This window comes from Echiichthys vipera (genome assembly GCF_963691815.1).
Source record: "Echiichthys vipera genome assembly, chromosome: 19".
NCBI classification, from domain to species: Eukaryota; Metazoa; Chordata; class Actinopteri; order Perciformes; family Trachinidae; genus Echiichthys; species Echiichthys vipera.
Genome location: NC_139844.1, coordinates 16,153,852 through 16,176,210, shown reverse-complemented (window position 1 = coordinate 16,176,210; position 22,359 = coordinate 16,153,852). Strand labels below are relative to the sequence as shown.

Sequence of the window (22,359 nt, the reverse complement as noted above, 5' to 3'; positions counted from 1 at the left end):
TCATTTCATAACCTAGAACATTTGCTTGGGACAATGAACTATAAAATCAACAGAGGGAAACAAAATGTCTATGCTGTATTTGAGCATAACACTGTCAGAAGGTTGAATGTATTGTAAATTATTTTGAGCATGTTGAACACCAACATTGCCCCATTGTTTTGTCGTTTTACATGTACAGTAGATGAACACATTTAAATAAATTAGATAAATAAATACAAACAGACACTCTAGTCATAATGGACACCAAAAATCTGTTAAAATGTTTATTCTATTTTGGTCTTATAAAGTATTTTTGTTCACCTGTAAACTTCATCTCAACTCAATGTTTTAAAAAAATCATCCTCCATTTTTTATCTGAACACTTTAATGTACAAGAGAGTTAAGTCCTCTGTGATTCTGTTTTCATGATATCTCACCAACACGTACAAAAGATACATACTGTAAATCAGATAAACAATTTCATACTGGTGGTTATACAGTGTCTCATATAGTACCGTTTTTTTCTGAAATACTGTAGTGCCCATCTTTCTGTGTCCTTGTAAAATGTTTTGAGTGAATAACAAACTTTCCCAGCTATGACAGCTATATGAGATACAATACGATAACACATTGATAACTGATGCCTGTTTGCTTACTTTTTACACAGTAGACTAAGGAACAGCCAGAAACATAAACATGAAAAAAATATTGTCATTAATGTCCATGTATGTTGCCTGAAGAACTACTTCAGTCTTGTCTTGTTTCTTAGATATGTTGATTGATACTGAGAGAGAATAGATCAAAGTGACAGAAATTAAAAAGGCTACAGGTTGTTTTCTAGCTTGTGTTTCGCAAATTTCTGCTTAGTTTGCACCCCTTCTCACGGCATGGTACAGTCCACGGCTTCAGAGGCTGTCAGGGCAACAGGAGAAGCATCTGGGTTCAAGTGTTGGGTTCAAAGTTGGTGGTTGAATACACAATGAGAGAAATATGCAGTGAGACAAACACAATAACAAAGATGCTGTGTTTTACAGGTGTGGGACAGAGAAATAAGCAGCCGAATAGAGGCATTGACAATACTTTCAACAACATTAAGATAAAATTGGGCTCCTATTCTGGACTAGGGAAAGTTTCAAAGAGAAACTTGGATGTGCAGGTCAAATGGGCATCAGTGCAGGGAGGAGAAGATCCTGGAGCTTTGAAGACCCAAGAATTCCCTTTCCTCAGGGAGGCTGCAGAGAGGACTGAGAACCACAGGCTGGGTGCTCGGGTTGGACCCTGCCAAAGGGAGTTGGACGACTAATGTGAACGGATTGAGTGTCAGCAGCAGCCTGACTTGCTCTCAGCAGCCACAGTCTCCTGGTCCAGTTTAATCCGGTCTCCATTGCTCTCCTCATACGGCAAACCTTTGTCATTAGCCAAGATATTCTCTACCAGGAAACGTGCTGCCTCGTCCACATTGATGTTGTCCTAGGAAAATGTCAAAACAGTATGTCAGAGTGGAGATAAGGCACTTATCTAAAGCAATTATAGTACATTTACACAGTGACAATTCAGAAGATAGTCAATTTCCTTGCTTTGGCATGCTAGAGTACATTTAGTAGGAGGATTCACAGGCCTTTATGCATCTTTTCAGAAAAGCTTCTGAAGTCCACTCAACCCCTCTATATGAACCAGCTTGTTAAAGCAACAAGAGACATATATGAGGCCAGCAGAGACCAGGTAAAAACTGCCATTTGCTTTTGTTCTTTACATCCCATAACTAAGATTTGTTTTATTTATTTTGTGTCCATGTAAAAAACAGCTTGTTCAGTTTCAGAATTCAAGAATTGCATTAGCAATGGAAATCTACAGTAAATGCTTATTATTTCAGAAAAATAATCTAATAAAGCAACATGGCATGTTATTTTCCCAAATCCACTTTTCAAATATGTGACTGAAGTGCATGTGAATGCAATCACATGATGATGATGCCTACAGTACATCACTTTTATGATTTTTCCGTGAGTAGAGGGCCAATCAGAACCAGATGAACCTCCCAAGAGGGACTAAGTTGCTGATTGCATCATAGTAAATGCTGATCAGGACCAGAGAACATTCACAGCCCCTCAGTATTTAACAAAGTAACCTGCATCAGCCGCAAACTCTCAAAATTGTGATGAACACAATGCATAGCTCATATATTATTATTAGTAGTTGTATGTATTAGTCTCTCACATGACCTTAAGGAATATGTTTTGTCCCTTCAAACAGAAACCAAAACACTTCATTGCACTCACAGCAAGGAAATGGCCAGAAAGGCTTGGTGCACATCTCATACCCACACTTCACATGACACAGCATGTGGTTTTGCTGCAAGGCCTAAGGTTATTCAGGATGAGTTAACTAAGAAAACTGCTTTTTCAAAAACTCATCAAAGCATTCCTTGACACTTTAATATAAAAGATGGTTCTGGTTTAAATTGCAGAAGTATGTGTTTGTGTATTTTGGCTAAAGAACACTCATGTGACAGGAAAACAAGGTGAGAAAAACACAGGAGGGGGCTTTCCCTGGAGTCTAGTTAAGAGGATGAACATTTGACTCGCTGTGATTCGAGTGCTTGTCAGACACAACTGCATCTTTAAAAGGGAGGTGATTTATCACTGAACATGAGGTGGCACAAGCAGACTGCTGGCAGCCTTTTGTTAGTGTCAGCCCCGTGCTCTCACCCCTGCTGATGAGTCTTGTGTTATGGCCTCACAACACAGACTAACAGCTGTGGAAAGTAAGCCAGTAGATTTACTCCAGTACTCTGCAATTTGCCAATAGCTCAGTACTTTTCCCATGGTAGAATTTTCATAATGTGGCATTACTACTCCAGCAACTCCGCATTGTTTACTCCAGGGATCAGCTGATAGAGCTGAAGCCGGCCGGCTCGGCTACGGTGAAGGCGGACATCCCTGCTGAACTATGGAGGAAAACACACCGTGGAGGCAGAGGGAAAGGATCGCTACGGCGGAGAAAAGGAGCGAATCACCGGAGACTTATGGAGAGGAAGACATTCAAGCCGTGTCTCCCATCTCTCATCATGGGCAACGTGAGATCACTGGGGAATAAGATGGACGAGCTAACAGCGCTAACCCGGAGTCGTCAGGAATACCGGGAGTGTAGCCTGATGATTTTCTCGGAGTCATGGCTACACGCGGATGTTCCTGACCACAATATTTCCACCGAGGGCTTCCACACTGTCCGGGCTGACAGGGACTGCACTACGAGCGGCAAGCGTAAAGGAGGGGGGCTTGCTGTTTACGTGAACAACAGGTGGTGCAATCCTGGTCACGTTACCATCAAAGACCGCATCTGCAGTCCGGATATTGAACTGTTATCTGTGGGCCTCCGTCCATACTATTTACCCCGTGAATTCTCACATGCTATCGTTGTGGCTGTTTACATTCCCCCGTCCGCTAACCCAACGTCGGCATGTGACGTCATCCACTCCACAATAGCCAGACTACAGACCGCACACCCGACTGCTCTGATTATAATCTCGGGTGACTTCAACCATGTCTGCATTAAAAAGACACTGCCGAAATTCACCCAGTATGTGACCTGTACAACAAGAGAGGAAAGGACCCTGGACCTGTTGTATGCTAATGTGAAGGACGCATACACCTCCACGTCCCTTCCCCCCCTGGGGAGATCAGATCACAACCTGGTGCTTCTCACCCCCTGCTATGTGCCTCTAGTGAAGAGGCTGCCTGTGACCACAAAGACAGTGAGGACATGGTCAGAGGACTGCTATGAGGCACTGCAGGGCTGTTTTGAGGTGACAGACTGGAATGCACTCTGTGAGCCTCATGGAGAGGACATTGATGGGCTTATAGATTGCATCACAGACTACATAAATTTCTGTGTGGACGGCATTGTCCCAGCTCGGACTGTGCGTTGTTACCCAAACAACAAGCCCTGGGTAACCAAAGACATCAAAGCCACTCTGAACCAGAAGAAGAGGGCCTTCAGAGGTGGCAACAGGGAGGAGCTTTGGGACGTTCAGAGGGAGCTTAACAACAAGATCAGAGAGGCTAAGGACAGCTACAGGAGGAAGCTGGAGATGAAACTCCAGCAAAACAACATGAGGGAGGTCTGGAGTGGCATGAAGACCATCACAGGCTTCAGACCAGCTAGCGGTGGATCTGATGGCAGTGTGGCTGGGGCTAATGAGTTGAATCTGTTCTTCAACAGGTTTGACACTGCAGCCCAGGCCCCTGCTGTCTCTCCTGCTGACTGTCTACAGCCATCACTGCTTCTGACCCCCCCTCCTCCTCCTGTTAGCACCTCATTCAACGCCATGAGACCCTCACACCCATCCCCCTCTCTTCACACCTCTCCTGGCTCCCCTGCTACCTGCCCTCCTCTCACTCTGGACTTCAAACCTCCCCCTGCTCAACCTGCACAGTTTACACCGCTTCAGGTACGGAGACAACTGAGCAAACTCCACGCCGGTAAGGCTGCAGGCCCTGATGGTGTCAGTCCACGGGTTCTCAGAGCCTGCGCCGAACAGCTATGTGGAGTTCTACACCGCGTCTTCGAGATGAGCCTGAGCCTCCAGAGGGTCCCTGTGATATGGAAGACGTCCTGCCTCGTTCCAGTGCCAAAGACGCCGCAGCCCAGCGGTCTCTCAGACTACCGACCGGTGGCACTGACTCATATCATGAAGACCCTGGAGAGACTCGTCCTGGAGCAGCTCAGGCCTATGGTCAGGCCACACCTGGACCCCCTGCAGTTCGCCTATCAGCCCCGGATTGGAGTTGAGGATGCCATCATCTACCTGCTAAACCGTGCCTACACCCACCTGGACAAGCCGAGGAGCACTGTGAGGGTCACTTTCTTTGACTTCTCCAGCGCATTCAACACCATCAGGCCTGCTCTACTGGGTGACAAGATGACGGCGATGCTGGTGGATCCCCCCCTTGTTTCCTGGATTGTGGACTACCTCACTGGTCGACCACAGTACGTGCGCCTGCGTCACTGTGTGTCAGATACAGTGGTTAGCAGCACTGGCGCACCACAAGGGACTGTTCTCTCTCCTTTCCTCTTCACCCTTTACACCACGGACTTCAGCTACCAGACAGAGTCTTGCCATCTTCAGAAGTTTTCTGATGACTCTGCTGTAGTGGGATGTATCAGTAAGGGTGAGGAGGCTGAATACAGGGCTGTGGTTGACAACTTTGTCACATGGTGTGAGCTGAACCACCTGCAGCTCAACACAGCAAAAACCAAAGAGCTGGTGGTGGATCTGAGGAGGACAAAGACACCAGTGACCCCAGTTTCCATCCGGGGGCATAACGTGGACATTGTAGAACACTACAAATATCTGGGGGTGTTCATTGACAATAAACTGGACTGGACTAAGAACACTGAAGTCCTTTACAAGAAGGGACAGAGCCGCCTCTATTTTCTGAGGAGGCTCCGCTCCTTCAACATCTGTCGGACCATGCTGAGGATGTTTTATGAGTCTGTGGTGGCTAGTGCTTTTATGTTTGCTGTAGTGTGCTGGGGCAGCAGACTGAAGGTTGCAGATGCCAACAGACTCAATAAACTGATCAGAAAGGCCAGTGACATTGTGGGGGTGGAGCTGGACACCTTGGCTGCAGTGTCAGACAGGAGGATGCTGTCGAAGGTGCGGGCGATACTGCAGCATGGCTCTCACCCTCTCCACAACACTCTGGCTGAACAGAGGAGCACCTTCAGCCAGAGACTGATTGCTCCTAAATGCACCACTGAGCGCCACAGGAGGTCATTCTTACCTGTGGCCATTAAACTGTACAACTCATCTCTTTAATTACCGGACTCTTGACTACTTAAAAACAAAACAAAACAAAATATAAATATCTGTTCTCATTTCATTTCATTTGCCATAACAACCTAATTGTACAGTGTATATATCTCAGATTGTATTTTCACACCCACTTCAGATTGTTTACTTGATTGTTTATTATTTATTTGTACTGTATTTTATTGGCTATTTATTAGCTACTTTAGATTTATTTTAATTGTATTTTATTTGAGTCTTTACTTTATTTTATTTCTACTTTATTCATCTTTATGGCTTGTTTCTACTGTGCACGGAGCATTAGAACGAAAGAATTTCCCCCCGGGGATCAATAAAGTATTCTGATTCTGATTCTGATTCTGATTCAAAACACAACTCATAGAGCAACTGCCTCTGGTCAGGTAAGTAGTGGCAGTATGCAACCTCAAAAGCAATGGTTGCAATGTGCCTTAAAACGGGAAGAAAGGGAATCAACCGAGCAGAAAGTTCCATAGGGGTGTTAACGGAAACAAAAGTGGGTTTGAATATTAAGCGTTTACACATATAGCTCCTGACTCATTCAGAGGTTTTAGGTCTAAGCCCTGAATGTCCATTGACCCTAAAACCTGTCAAATTCTACACGTAACACCACAACTGTGACACTATGACCACAGTTGAGGAGAAACACAACCCAACATTATCTCTTAGAGACCTACCAGTCTAACTCTCACAGCTCTGGGCTGCAACATCCATCAATGTCATGTGATACCGTACTGCCACAGCTATCCAACAAATCTTCTCACTAGTTGGAAAGATAAATGCCCATAGATGGTGTGCATGAATGGAAGGGTAAAAATGACTGTCACCAATTTTACAAAGCTCAAACTGTATCATTCATCACAGTGTTAATGTGAATTACTGTTTAGTGAGTGTCCATGAAAACATATATTATAAAAAACTTTTAAGAAATATATACAAGATCATAAAAACCGGACTAATGTGCAATAGAACAGATTTTCTATAGTTGAGTTTAAATCACAGAGAGAGGATGACAGACTCTCCAAGGGATGCACTGTATAATTTAATGACCACAGGCAGGAATGATTTCCTGTGATGCATCTGGGTGCGAGGAGTCTTCTGCTGAAGGTGCTCCTCTGCTGGGTCAGTGTATCATAGAGATGGTGGGAGACATTGTCCAGGATAGACCAAGCCTGGACAGCATCCTCCCCTGCGACATCACGGGCCCTCCTGATCAGTTTGTTCAGTCTGTTGGTGTCTGCGACCTTCAGCCAATTGCCCCAGCATGTAACAGTGAAGAAGATCGCACTGGCCACAACAGACTCATAAAATATCCTCAGCATCGTCCAGCAGATGTTAATGGACCTCAGCCTCCTCAGGAAGAGGAGATGACTTTGGCCCTTTTTGTAGACATCCTCTTCCTTTCTATTCCAGTTCAACTTATTATTGAAGTACACCCCCGGGTACTTATACTCCTCTACAGTGTCTACAGGGACCCCCTGGATGGAGATGGGGTCACAGGTGTTTTCCCCCTCCTCAGATCCACTATGAACTCCTTTCGTTTAGTCACGTTGAGGTGCAGATGATTCCGCTCACTCCAAGTGACAAAGTTGTCCCCCAACAGTCCTGTATTCACCTTCTTTCCCCTTTCCAATGCAGCAAAGCATTGCTGAGTCATCAGAAAACTTCTGAAGGTGGCAGGACTCAGTGCAATAGTGGAAGTCTGAGGTGAAGAGGGTGAAGAGGAAGGTAGAGAGGACAGTCCCCTGTGGGGCGCCAGTGTTGCTGACCACCCTGTCAGACACACAGTTCTGTAGGCGTACATACTGTGGTCTGTCCATCAAGCAGCCATCTTCTCACCCAGTAGAGCTGGACGGATGGTGTTGAATGCACTGGGGAAGTCAAAGAACATGACACTCACTGTTTTAGCAGGCTTGTCCAGATGACTGTAGACTCTGTTCCGCTGGTAGGTGATGCAGTCCTCAACTCCCAGGAGTGCTGGTAAGCAAACTGGAGTGGATCAGTAAACAGCCTGACCATAGGTCTTAGCTACTCCAGGACAAGTCTCTCCATTGTCTTCATGATGTGGAAAGTCAGGGCCACTGGTCTGTAGTCCTGAGGGCCACTGGTGATGTCTTTGGCACAGGCACGAGGCAGGTCATCTTCCACAGCACAGGCACCCTCTGGAGGTGCAGGCTCAGGCTGAAGACTTGACTCAGTACTCCACACAGCTGGGGAGCACTGGCTTTAAGCACCCGGGAAATACGCCATCGGGGCCTGCAGCTTTGCCAGAGTGGAGTCTTGGCAACTGTCTTCTCACCGGGTCAGGCGTGAAGGACACTGTAGAGGTGTCCGTTGGGGGAGGGCTGAGGTCGTCAGGTTGTGGAGGACATGATGTAGAGCAGGGGGGAGGGGTGGAATAGGTATGTTTGAAGTGAGGTGGTGAGGGGCAAACAAGGGGTGGGTAAGGAGGAGGAGTCTGGGGATGTAAAGTGGCATTGGTTGAGGGGCCGACAGCAGCAGAGTCATGTGGGGGATGGGCCGCAATATCAAACCTATTGAAAAATAGGTTCAGTTCATTGGCCTGGTCCATATGGTCCTCCAACCCCGTGCTACCAGTCTTCTGGAACCCAGTGGATGGTTTTCATGCCACTCCACACATCCCTCATGTTGTTTTGCTTGATGTAGTCTGTGATGCACTCAGTGAGCCCATTGATATCCTCCCTGTGCGGCTCACAAAGTACAGGCCAGTCAGTCACTTCAAAGCAGCCCTGCAGTGCCTCATAGGCCTCCTCAGACCACCTCCTCACAGAAAACTAGCGAAAGTAACCTCGTTGTAGTGGGCAGAACTTCACAGAAGTTAGGGTGAAGAAACAGAACGAACAAAAAAAGAATAAAAGTTAAGAAAGTTTTTAAAAAGCCAACACAAAGACTGGAGCAGTAACAGGCAGTATGCAACTTCCGCGCATGCGCACCATCCAATTCACCAACCAATGAACAAATTCATTTGATAATTTAGGTTATTACGGATTAGATTATTAATACAAAATAAATGATGTCGTGTTATCTTAGATTAAACTACCCAGCAGTATATAGATTCATTGAAATGAGCTCCACCATTACAAACTGCAACATAAAAGTGATGAAATCATTAATGCATCAAAAAATGTAATCCATTAAAATAATACAAATCCTGAAATGGGCAAAATGAGTACTTTTACTTTTGGTACTTTAAGTAAATTTTGATGGTAATACTTTTGTACTTTTATTTAAGAAACAATTTTAATGCATTGCAGTATTTCTACATGGTACTATTAGTACTTTTACCAAAGCAGAAGATTTGAGAAGTTCTTCCACCTCTGATGTAACTATTTCACAACTGTAACCATTGCGATTACATAATTCAGAAGGGGCCTGGAGGATTTCCTGTCACGAGAAGTGACGAAGCCATTCAGTAAAATGGAAAAAAAGTCTTTTGACACAGCTGTGTGGGCAATTTTTTTTCCCAAACTCAACTCACGGTCATGCATAAATAAATTAGAAGGCATTATAGCCATGTCTGGCTATAATACCATGCCTCAAGAAGCTTTAAAGGAAATACGTATGTATGCAAGATATTTCAACCAGCATTAATATGAACCCTAGCTTTCATCATTTCATGCTGCTGAAGTGTACAGTACCACAAATAAGACAAAGCAACATTAGAGAGAACATTTATGGAAAAAAGCTGCTAAACACATAAGTAGCAATGTATGTAAAAGTGCATGGATCTTTTTTACGCAACTAATAGCTTCTTTGTCTAATGTATTGATCTCTCACCTTAGCTGAGGTTTCAAACCAGCCCAGGAAGCCAGTCTCTTTGCAGAAATTGTCCATTAGGGCCGTATTGTTGGAGCTATCTTTCTTCTGGTCGCATTTATTGGCAAGCAGCACTGAGGGGATGGGGCTGCCATTAGCCAGCTTCACCTTGCTGTCCAAGTCATGCTTCCACTTAGACACCGCCTCAAAAGTGGAGCCCCTTGTCACATCGAACACCACAAATGCCCCCACAGCTTCTTTGTAGTACACTCGCGTCATGTTGCCGAATCGTTCTTGACCTGAGGGGATAGGAATAGAATGAAATGAAATTAGCATTTTTACAAAGCAGCTAAAAGCTAGATGAGTAACAGGGTTTTCTCAACGCATGTGGATGTTATGAATCCCTCGAAAAGCGGATGTAATTGAACCAAAAAACAGTTCTTTAAGGATGAAACCAAATGTATGCTCCTGATCCTGGTCAGGAGTAAATAGGGAGATGTATTTCATTCTCAATATTTTCTCCGTTTTGTCAACTCCATGAGAGCTCAACTATTTTCCTCCTCTAAATGTGGTCAAAAATGGATGAGGAGAGTGATGGTCCTTATTTGACCTACTTTTCCTAATTTGCCATGGGCCTAATCCGCACAGAGAATGACAGAAGTGATCTGGCATAATAATAATAAGACCTTTCTCTGTAGTCTTTCACTGAGAAAATCTGAGATGATGTTTTACAAAGGCAAAGCAAGGGTCATTACCAGCAGGATATTTGGTGTCTCTATCGATCTAAGGTCTTTTCTTAAACACAACTGGACCACTTTTTTTAACATTTGTTTTATACTCCTACATCTTCTGATTAATTTCACATCATACCAACTCCTTAACGATTGATCAGAAGTAAGTTTCGGATTTAGTTTGTATTTGAAGTGTGTTTAGATTCCACCACAACACCATGTAAAACCACAACAGATAGATCTAGGGTTTAATACTTTAATACTTTAATAAGCACATTTAAAATGACATATTTAAAGGGGAAATACACTCTTGAAGTGACATTTCAGGAAAAGTGCTCTAACATACCTTCTAGTCTGCTCACATCACTTCACCTTAACATAAATGTGCACCGAGACGTGCAGCATTGGGAGGGAACTGAATCTATGATCAGCAGTTCAACCGGCAGAATATATCTCTGGTAAGATTTGGCTGACGTCATCTGAAGAAAAGATCTCTTGATTTCTGCCTCAGATGCTTTATTTCCGTCAGTAATCATAAGAATCATAAGGGCCCGGGCCGTTCTTTATTTCTTTCTATCTTTAAACCTCCCTTTCCTTTTCTGCAGCACTTATGTCTTTTGCTAGTATGTTGGACTTTCACTACTATTTTTGGCTTGTGTTCCTCAGAGGAGAAGCACGTCCTGTATATAAGCGTTAAGGATGACGATATTCTTTATTTTTCTTATAGTCAACGAATCCCATCAAAAGACCAAAACTAACAATGTGTTTATCCATCTTGAGATACTTCCCAGCTTCACCAGCCTGTATGTTGCTCTCAGCCCGCAAATCAAGCTGTCCCATCTTTTTGTCCTTCTTAAAGACAGCCGCGGATTAATTCACATTTGGTATTTACAGAATTGTTCCTGAGAGTATAAAGCAGCAGGACATTTTTGGGGATTGACTAAAAAATAAACGTTCAGTGCCCAAGTTCATTGTAATGAAGAGATTTGGTCCCAATGATATGTTCTAAATAGTTATTGAATTACTATGTTGGTCTATGGCATTGATGAATAGCTACATATCAGGCTTTGGCTATGCAGACTATTCCTTTTTGGTGTTTTCGTGGGATTCGTTGATAATAAGTAAAATACAGTATTTATCCTGTAGCCACTGTGAAACCGATTATCTGGTTACACAAAATGTACCTAGAACAGATTAGTTGGTAACTGAGAAACAGGCCTTGTGACTGCTTTCTGAAGCTCACTGTTTTATTGGATGCCTAAACAGTTTGGTGTGTTAACACTGCCAGCGGCAAGGGGAACTAAGCATGAAGAGGCAAAAGCTGTGATCATAATCTCATTTAAACAGTCTGGATTGCAAAGGCGATGGAAATATTTTCAGTCAGAAAGTTGTGGAGAATCTCCAAAAGAATGTATTGTTTTCACATCGGGAGCTCATGGGTAAAATAACATCTACTACTGTACCTGTTTACAAGACAGTTGACAGCCAGATCTACAACAAAAGCAGTCAGACATAAAAGGTTAGACGAGGACACACACACACACTCTCTTGCGTCAGGATATGGTTCCTGTTTTTTGTGTGCAAATGTCAGTTATGTTGTACGACTACCACCATCCTAAACAAGCTGTACACAAAATGTAAATTTTCCAGGATTAACTTAAAATTAAAAGTTTTTTTATTTGATCACATTAACAGCAGCATCTAAACACATTTCTATTTAGTTTTTGAACTTTTAAATCAAGATTGTATTTGTATTTTTGCTCGTAGGCTCTCACTTTTTTACAATGAATGACATACTGTGCCTCGAAAGCACCAGTTCATTTAACTGATTCCGTCACTGAATCATACAGGCTTACAATAAGTTGAGGTATCATTTGACAAATTTAGCACATATTTTTGCTACACTGTTCCAATTTAAGAAAGCCTACAGGGCAAGTGTAAGTGTACAGTGTATCAGGCAGTTAGCGTCCACTAGAGCTGAGTTACAAAATAGAAAATGAACAGGATTAAGGAACTGTGAGCGCAGCTTCATTCAGCATACTTTCACCTTACTGTGGGCACTTACCCAATCACGCAAGGAACTGGAGTGGCGAGGCGCAGTGCGGGTGTGAGCGAGGGAGTGAATACACTGTGGGGCCCACAGGCCTGACGGTAATTGCTCATAATTGAGAGTCTAATTTTAGCTGATACAACCCCAGGTGAATTCACCAGAGACACGACACAGTGGGATAAAGAGCCGATAGACTGAAATAAGGCTTTAATTTCCAGGTCTTGTAGAGCTCATACATCCAGCAGAATGGAGACACTGGCAGAGAATGGAGGGAAATAATGGCTCAATCATTTTAAGTTTTATTTTTTATTCTATTTCAAGATCTGACTGAGCCCAACATAATGTTAAGCTAGAATGGAGTGAGGCAAAAAATACAGTTTAGGACAGGCGAGCAGACCCATTATTATATAGTACTGACTTTAATAACATCTAGAAACAACTTTTGTGCTCAGCTGAAATCATGGATGAGCGATGGTACAATGGCTGAACATATAATTTTTGGCTGCTCTTCCTGTACTAGGAACTGTTTCACATACAGTGTAGACATGTAAGGTGGGCCAACACACACTTACATGCACACGGAAGCATGTCAGCAGCACAGTATGTGCTTCATGCAGCTCATATTTTCTGACTCTTTGTTTTATTTACAAAGAAGTTAACCAATGATGAGAATAGGTATGATCATTCACTTGTTCTAGTAACTGAGGACAAACTGTTCCATAAACACCGAAGAGCTCATGACAGCACGTCATTATCTACAGTCCACACTTGACTTGATTTTCTGACACGTCCAACCTTATTGCTGGGTCGATGTATCACCACAGCCAGTCTGGGGGTGTTAACCTCAGTCCCCCTGAGAGACAGCCAGCTCGATGGAAAAGACTCGTATGGGGCTATTATATCAACAATTATCATTGACGCCACTGCAATACACACGCTCAAACATACAAACACTGCATGGTGTAATGAGTTATTTGTAGGGCTGGACCAAAATATTCATCTATATGGATATTTGTTCGTTAAATAATACAAAATCATGACTTTCATTAACCTGAAAGACACAAGTTTCAAAAGGGTGTTTCTATTTCAGCTCAGTGATGAGACCTTACACCGTTTTGTTGTCATTTACATTTGTGTTTTTCTCCTCTCCTCCTCTCCAGGGCTGGGTGCACAGCAGAGAGCTGCCGGAGCGACTCATTAGTTGACGACCTAGATGCTCTTACTACCAATGTTAGCTGCTCTGTTTCAACAATGTTAGGCTTAAAAAAACATGCATGCATGCTGAAATTCACCGTGATATTCTGAGCGGAGCAAGTCCGCTAGCCAGTCATTTATGCAGTGTAACCGCTGAAAAAACAGAGAAAAGTCTGTCTGAGTCGCATTGTAACCGAGCTTTCTGATGTGTGTAGAGGTGTGGGTGGTTATTCTGTAGCAGTCTGATGTTGTTTTTAGGTGATTTAGTGAAGATAAACACAGTGAAAGGCCACACGTACTGCCAGTGTGCTCTGGTGCATCTCTGACTGGAACCTTCCCGAGTCATGCTACTAGAGGTTATATTTGACAGCAGCACAGTACATGTGGAATTTACTTTTTAATTAACTACAATGCACTACTAACTAAAATGTTCATTGAAATCTAATGAGCAGGTCACCAAGCCAATGTTGTGTCTCACTGATGACTTAAAAATATTAAAACACAACAATGGATGTCTATGGCAAAGAGGAATACGTTTTATCAGGCTTTTGTCAGTCCAAAAACCCCAAAATATTCAGTTTACTATCATGTTTGACAAAGAAAAGCATCATATCCTCAAATTAAAGAAGCTGGAAGCAGCAAGTCAGATATGGAAATTTGACAGAGCAATGTACTTTCAAATTAAAGACCAATAAACTTATACTTAGAATATTAATGATTCTTATATGCTGCTAACCCAATCAGCAAAAACACAGGGATGGAATAAGCTGTGTGAACAATTGCGTATTTACTCACTGAATGCCACAGAGGAGCATGAGACTGCAGGAGAGAGCAAAGATATGCGCTGCTGGCTCAAACGCTCAACGTGCCTACAAACTAAAGAGAAGGTTGTTTGAATCTGTCCGTAAAGAGAGGCAGTGAACTACTGTGGAATTCCAAAGGCTTTAAACTAGGACATTTCAGTTCAGTCTACCACACTGATGAACACTGGGGCATGACCTAAAGTACCGTCGGGTATATGAACACGTGAAATCTTCAGAAATCTGCAGTTACAGAACTACTGTACTTGATTAAAGAGAAATGGTTCAGTTACAGCCACTGTATCATCTCTGTTTGTGTGGGAGAAACAGAAATAAAAGTCTCATCATTATCCATAGCCCTAGCAACCCCAGTTTCCTCTACGGTCGTACATATTGCTATCCTGTGGGTGGGTTACCATAGAAACTGTTCAAGCCAGACACGGCAGTAGCAACAGCAGCAGTCTCCGTCTGTTGTTAGGAGGCAACTGGCTGTGAAACTCCCCCCCTACGCCCTCCCAACAACTAAAGACGATAACACAGAGTCCTGTCATTAAGGTAGTCTTCAGCACAAGCTTTAAAAGGAGAGACTGTGAACAACACATGACTGGCACGTTCAAATTCCACAGGGCAGCATGTGAGGAGTGACTTACTACAGCTTACAATGGCCTTCAGCACCGAACAGAGTGTGAATTGAGGGAAAACTCCCAACCTTTTCAGTGGTATGACCATTGTTTCCCCGTTAGTGGGGGCTAAGTAACATAAAGCTTTGGCCCAAGGTTGCAGGACTTTAGCTCAAAATACTAATGTTCATACTAATGACATGATGAAATTAAAACTGTGATATTGTCAGAATAAAGTGGAGTAACTGAGAAAATCCATTGCAAAGACTATTACTCTTATAGCAGGAAAGGTAAAAGGCGGAGGTAAAATTAATGTAACCACCAAGGAGCTTCTTCATGCACATATTTGGCGTCAAGCACAAGACACATTGTCCTTGTTACATTCATTGCTCCTTCAATAGTGGTGCCGTATTTCACATTGTGTGCCCGAAAAGGTCTCAGCGTCACATTCAGTATGTACAGTTCCGATTGCCAAATGGAGCTACGGTAAATTGCTTGGCAGCGATTAGGTGCTGCTCAGTGGTTTCCATTTAGAGTTTCAAGCAAAATTCCAAACATTACCCAGTTTCACTTTATCATTCATGAGGATGTGGTGTTTGCAATCGCATGTAAAAGCAAAGCGAATAGCATCCGGATATGAAGTATCAGTCAGACAAACAAGCAATTCAAAGATGCCACATTGGGCCCTGGGAAGGTGTGTTATCACCACTCACAGACAAAATGATTAATACAAATAATACTGCTTTACATACTTTTACTTATGAATCCAAAATAAACTGATTTTGCTTTGTTTTGATTTCGAAAAACAGATCAAAAGGATGCTGAAATAACATCTGTTATTCTGTTTACATCTGCTAATCTGTAAAAAGTGTGAATTTATGCTTTGTCTGGTCTCTCCACAAGACGACAAGCAAATAAACTTTTAAAATTCTTGTTTTCTGAATGGAGTTCGGATTGATCAGCGCAATGATAGATAGATAGATAGATAGATAGATAGATAGATAGATAGATAGATAGATAGATAGATAGATAGATAGATAGATAGATAGATAGATAGATAGATAGATAGATAGATAGATAGATAGATAGATAGATAGATAGATAGATAGATAGATAGATAGATAGATAGATAGATAGATAGATAGATAGATAGATAGATAGATAGATAGATAGATAGATAGATAGATAGATAGATAGATAGATAGATAGATAGATAGATAGATAGATAGATAGATAGATAGATAGATAGATAGATAGATAGATAGATAGATAGATAGATAGATAGATAGATAGATAGATAGATAGATAGATAGATAGATAGATAGATAGATAGATAGATAGATAGATAGATAGATAGATAGATAGATAGATAGATAGATAGATAGATAGATAGATAGATAGATAGATAGATAGATAGATAGATAGATAGATAGATAGATAGATAGATAGATAGATAGATAGATAGATAGATAGATAGATAGATAGATAGATAGATAGATAGATAGATAGATAGATAGATAGATAGATAGATAGATAGATAGATAGATAGATAGATAGATAGATAGATAGATAGATAGATAGATAGATAGATAGATAGATAGATAGATAGATAGATGTGTGTTAGGTGTCAGGGGTCAATATAATATTATAAAAACAGTAAAGCAGGTTAGCACCATGATGGAAACCACTTCATGCTTCCTGTTAATGTGCGCCCTTTTGCTCCTACAGGAGTGTTTGGTGCTACAAGGTGCAGCCTTTTTTACACTATGCCATGGTGGTAATCATCCTATCCACTGGCCTTGACAAATCCAGGAGAGAGTAGCAATTCTGGGTGAAAAGGGGTGGAAAAGCAGCAAGCTCCACATTGACTTCCATGGTGCCTCCATCTCGTACAAGCCCCTGATTACTATCATTCCTCTGTGACTGTAATCATTTGTAAGGATGGTAAAGGACAACGCAACTCTAAAGTTGCTCCCAGCATTGCCAATAATATAATTCCTCCTCCTTTTCTGCACGATTAAATGGCTTAATGGCTGGATTTAATGACTTGGCAAATATCCTTCCAGCTTCTGCTCTTTCCCACCCACGTTTCGTTACTTATTTTATCCTCGGAGTGTCCCCAGGCCAGGCCTTGGTGTAGGTGTGAATAATGGGGTTTAGTATGTCTGTCATGAACTTCAAACTTTCTGTATTTCTCTTTGTGTGCATTATCCGTTTACCCAGTTACTTGCAAGTGTGTTCCCTTTTGTCTCATTGGATATCAGTCTGTCTAGAACTGTGTGTGTATGTGTGTGTGTGTGTGTGTGCGTCTGTATTTTTTTTTTTACCCTCGCAGATCCTCTGACCGAGCTCTGTCTGGCTGTGACAGGCAGACGGCCTTCCCTGGCACAGACGCCCCTGCACACCGGGCTTGTGCTGCCAGGGCCCAAAGTGACAGCGGGGAAATGTAGCCCACACTGCCAATCAGTCTATGATGACACCCCCTCCAACCACACACACACCACACAACAAACTGTCCACCCCCTTTCTGTCACTGCTGTGAGCGATGGAATAAAAAAAAAAAAAGTCTTCTGACCATCTGTCCTCATCTGTCTCAGCTTATGAGGTTTGTTTGATTGAAGGAGAGGACACCTGCACGACCAAAAGTATGAATAGAACCTATCTACAGGCAGGGCTAATTGTTTGTTCTTTCAACAAAATTTCAAAAAATATTAAAATACTCACAACACAATACTCACATGCCCACATGTACGTACAGTACGGGCACGTGAGTTTTGTTTTAAGACAGATGGGAAAATATGAACATATCATTTAATCAGAGCTTATATACTGTAGGTTAATTAATATGACCCACAGCAGCTGACTCTTTCACATAGAATTAAAATGCTTTGGCAATGAAATCTTTTACAGGCCAGATGAGAAGCTATAACTACCACTTCAGGCTATCTGAACAGCCTATATGAGTAAACAATCCCTATTATCTGTGGTACATGTGGTGCTAAATCACTTGCACATGGCGACTTTCAACCATTTGGAATATTTTGGATAATCTGGAATTTCCCCACATTGTTTACCCAAGTATCTCTCTAGCGCTGACTAGGAATGTCACCATATGAGACTTTAATATATTTTGATATGTACGATTGGATCAGAAGAAATATCACGGTTTTCAATGTTATTAAATAAGGGAAGTTGTTATTTGACACTGTGGAAGGTAAAAGACCCACAAGCGTTCTTTTGTTCCTTCACATAGAACATGTTACGAGATCGTACCCTCTGCAATTCTTACGGTTATGAAACAGTGATGTTATGAAAGCGCAGTTATGCTCTGACATGTGCTTCCACTACACGACTTATAGAGTCAGGTACAGTTAAGGATTGCTTGTACTTCAAAATATTTGAAGGTGTGGTACATATACAGAAAGAGAAAATAATGGACCATAAAGTGCGAGTACGAAGTCCATTCTTAATGACCATAACGAATAATCATTTTCTTATCCTGCCTCCACAAAACCCTTTCCAAAACGTTCACTAAGGTTCCCAGCCGCCTACAGCTGGAAACAGAACAAGAGCTTGGTAACAGTGTTAGCAGGTTAAGTACTGCCTGTAACTTAACTGCATCGCAGAGAGAAGATTTTTAGAGCGAGAGTCTTTTATGATAGAAAAAACTCTTTAAATGTGTCAACTACAGTTTTGATATTTTTCACTATTGTCTGACATTTAATAGACCTAGCAATGAATTTGTGAATCATCTTCAAATGCCACCTTCTCAGACAATGATAATCTACTCCTACTTTCCCTCTGCTTGTGTGAGAACAGGATTGTTTAGTCTGGAACTGGACAAAGCAGACAATACAATTTGCATTTGTAAACTGCCATGATTGAGATTTATAACTACAGCAACTAAAGAAGCAGACAGTTCTTGGAGCCTTTGCTACCAAGAACACACTCTGACACACACACACACACACACACACACACACACACACACACACACACACACACACACACACACACACACACACACACACACACACACACACACACACACACACACACACACACACACACACACACACACACACACACACACACACACACACACACACACACACACACACACACACACACACACACACACACACACACACACACACACACACACACACACACACCCTTAAGCCATGCGATCTCATTATACCTAAAATAAAAATATCCACTGTAAGTTGCCCGTATGAGTTACAGTATATGTGACCAAGCAATTTCACAAGCCCTAATGTGAAATGTATTTTTGGAGATACTGCGGATCCAACAAGAAAAAAAGATGTTAATGAGACATCACAGACACCCCTCACCCCACCAAGCGCCCCACATTACACTCCTCATTCCTGCTGATTGAACTGCAGATAGCCTTGTGTCCGTCGGCGTGGTCAACATTTTAAAAAGTTAGAGTTTGTCTGCTGCTTCTCACTTCCTCTCTCATCTGTCCTTTCAAGCATTCTCAGACTCCTGTATTTGTGCAGGGTGATATATCTGTGCCAGGGAGATGAACAAACAACAAGAGTTTGAGTAGAACCGCCTGCGTGTGTGTGAAACTTTTATTTACACTTCACTTCACTTTTCTCTGGGATTGCTTACTCAATGGAATGAACAGGTTGTGTGTGTGTGTGTGTGTGTGTGTGTGTGTGTGTGTGTGTGTGTGTGTGTGTGTGTGTGTGTGTGTGTGTGTGTGTGTGTGTGTGTGTGTGTGTGTGTGTGTGTGTGTCACGTTTAGAGGCTCTGAGTAAGAATTTCCTGAGGTTTGCTGAAATCCTCTCATAATTACAAGGGTCACATGGACACAGGGGCATTTGAAGAATATTACAGTGGCATTGCAACATGAACATGAGGATGAAATAAAAGGATAAGGGCCAGTTAAGTCACTTGGTAAACCTATTAACACATTAAATCCCTAGAGAAAATATTACAAGACCATTATGGTGAGTTTCATGAAAGGGGGGCGGCGCTCAGTCGGTAATAACAACGTGACCTACATTCCAACGATAATTATGAGCCGTGATCACAAAGTGGAAAAGACAGCAAGCAGACATGATCAACCGGTCTTTTCTGTCGGGGTTTCCTATGCCGATCGTTGAGCTCTCTGGAATTTACATCATGTGAGCATTACCGGAGGAGTAATAAAACCTGTGAAAGTGAAACTTCCCCATGTCTCACACTCCTATTTTCAGTCAACAGGGCTCTTGTCTTTCTCTCTCTGTGATGTAGATTATGATTTTACCAATCAGCTGCTTTACTCTTCGACCACACACACACACACACACACACACACACACACACACACACACACACACACACACACACACACACACACACACACACACACACACACACACACACACACACACACACACACACACACACACACACACACACACACACACACACACACACGTTGAGCTTGATAAAGAAACCATCTGATTGTAAATACAGTGAATGAGCGTTCGCTTACCTGCGATGTCCCACAGCTGTAACCTGACCAGTGTTTTGCTGTCCCAGTTGATAACTTTGAGCGCAAAGTCGACCCCGATCGTCGCCCTGTAGTGCTGCGAGAACAGCTGGTGCACGTAGCGTTTGATGATGCTGGTTTTCCCGACGCCTAATTCCCCGATGACCAGTACTTTGAACAAGTACTCCTTACACTCAAACACCGAGCCCCCGGCCATGCTGACACTGACAAACTTTACTCTAAAGTCAAGACAGCTTCTTCTTTCTCGCTCATGCAGGCTTCCTGTGAGGAGCTGCTCTGGGACTGGGGGTGGTCAGAGGGCTGAGGGCCAGATGAAACCGAAATCACATTTGTCTCCTTGTTGTTCTCCTCCTCCTCCTCCTCCTCCTGCTGCTGTTGCTGCTCAGCAACCACCTGATAAGTCACAGGACCCGGAAATGTCAGAAACTTAATGCCAAGTTTCCTCGTGCTCCTCGCATAAGGTGCTGCTGCGGTTACAGAAACAGTTTACATTGATTTACGGACTCAGGCTACATAACTTTCTCATGTAAAGCGGCTTCAAGTAACGTTAAGCTTCAACCAAGAATAATTATTTGTGTTTGATGTGTTTTTTTCTCAAAAGCAAAAGTACAATTAATTCGTCTCTATATGAATGGGCAACTCTTTTCATTACAAAAGTTTAAAGTGGCTCAATGCCCATTCTCAGAAATCATAGCCTACAAGTTATTCATATGTCCAGTCCAAAATATTAGTCAAAACTCTCACTCAAAAAACTCTAAAAACTAAACCTAAAACTTAAATTTGTGATGTCATCAAGTATCAAGTGTGGAGCTGCTAGACAATAAATTAGGGAAGGTGTTATAGATGACACTGATCACCCAGGGGAATGAGTAGATGGGTACATTTTCTGTTTAGGAACTGAGAACACTACGCTAGAATAAAGCTTATTAAAGAAAACAAACTAAATCAGTCACTTGCCGAACTGTGGAGCAGCTCCAGACTTAATACTTGGTGACATCACAAGTTTGAGATAGAGCCCAATACCCGTGCTATTATACTATTGGTATACCAGAAACAGATTTAGTATGATCTGATACATAATATGTCAACACAGTATGCCAAAAATACCAGGAAGTCCTACTACATCTGGTCGGATTTTGCCATAATAGCCAGCATGCTTTTCTGGCTATTCTGAACCCACAATCCTTTGCGCTGCATGCTGTATGAGCCACAGGGTCAAAGTTCACATTGAATATTTTGCCAGAATTGCCTCCAAAGTGGTTGTGATGTCACAAAATCATGCTTAAGCTGAGTTTTAAGATGAGCGCAGACAAAAAAGTCCTTTAAGTATCAAACATCCATAGTGATGCTCAAAGTGACGTAACAATAAAAGAAGAAAAAAACAACAGTACAGGGGGCTGGAGATACCTTGAAGACCTCTTTAAGGATCCCTGATTGCCTGCAAACATTGGTTTAAACTAATATTGAGCTCAGTTAGAGCCAGCTTTTCAGTCTATTGTAGGCAGTAATCAGTCTTCATAATATAAATAGTTTTTATTTCACAGCATTGTTCAGCTTGCCCAAAACATAAAGGCCTATTATTTCACTCTAGATTTGACAGTGTTAAACAGGTGGCACCCTCTTATATTTTACATTGGTTAAAATCATTTAACAACTTACACTATAATAGACTAAAAACATTTGGAAATACAATACAATTGCACTATGTACTGTATGGTGTTTTACTTTGAAATAATTTGTATTCTTATAGATAAAGAACTTAGAAACTTAATCTCAAGTTAACTACTCAAGTTTATAATGCAAGATTTAAGCAAAATTGAAACATGTATAATCTCATTACAAGAAGCAACT

At 42.2% G+C, this 22,359-nt stretch overlaps 1 protein-coding gene across 1 annotated transcript; it reads right to left on the bottom strand.

The window, feature by feature from the left end:
• Window positions 1-360: 360 nt before the first annotated feature.
• On the bottom strand, window positions 361-20,845 carry rab32a (RAB32a, member RAS oncogene family). Its single transcript, XM_083934462.1, has 3 exons — window positions 20,491-20,845; window positions 9,608-9,885; window positions 361-1,449 (listed from the first exon to the last, which is right to left on the bottom strand). The coding sequence occupies exons 1-3, from the start codon at window positions 20,702-20,704 to the stop codon at window positions 1,300-1,302; spliced, it is 642 nt and encodes a 213-aa protein (XP_083790588.1). The 5' UTR covers window positions 20,705-20,845; the 3' UTR covers window positions 361-1,299.
• Between the last annotated feature and the right edge of the window lie 1,514 nt (window positions 20,846-22,359).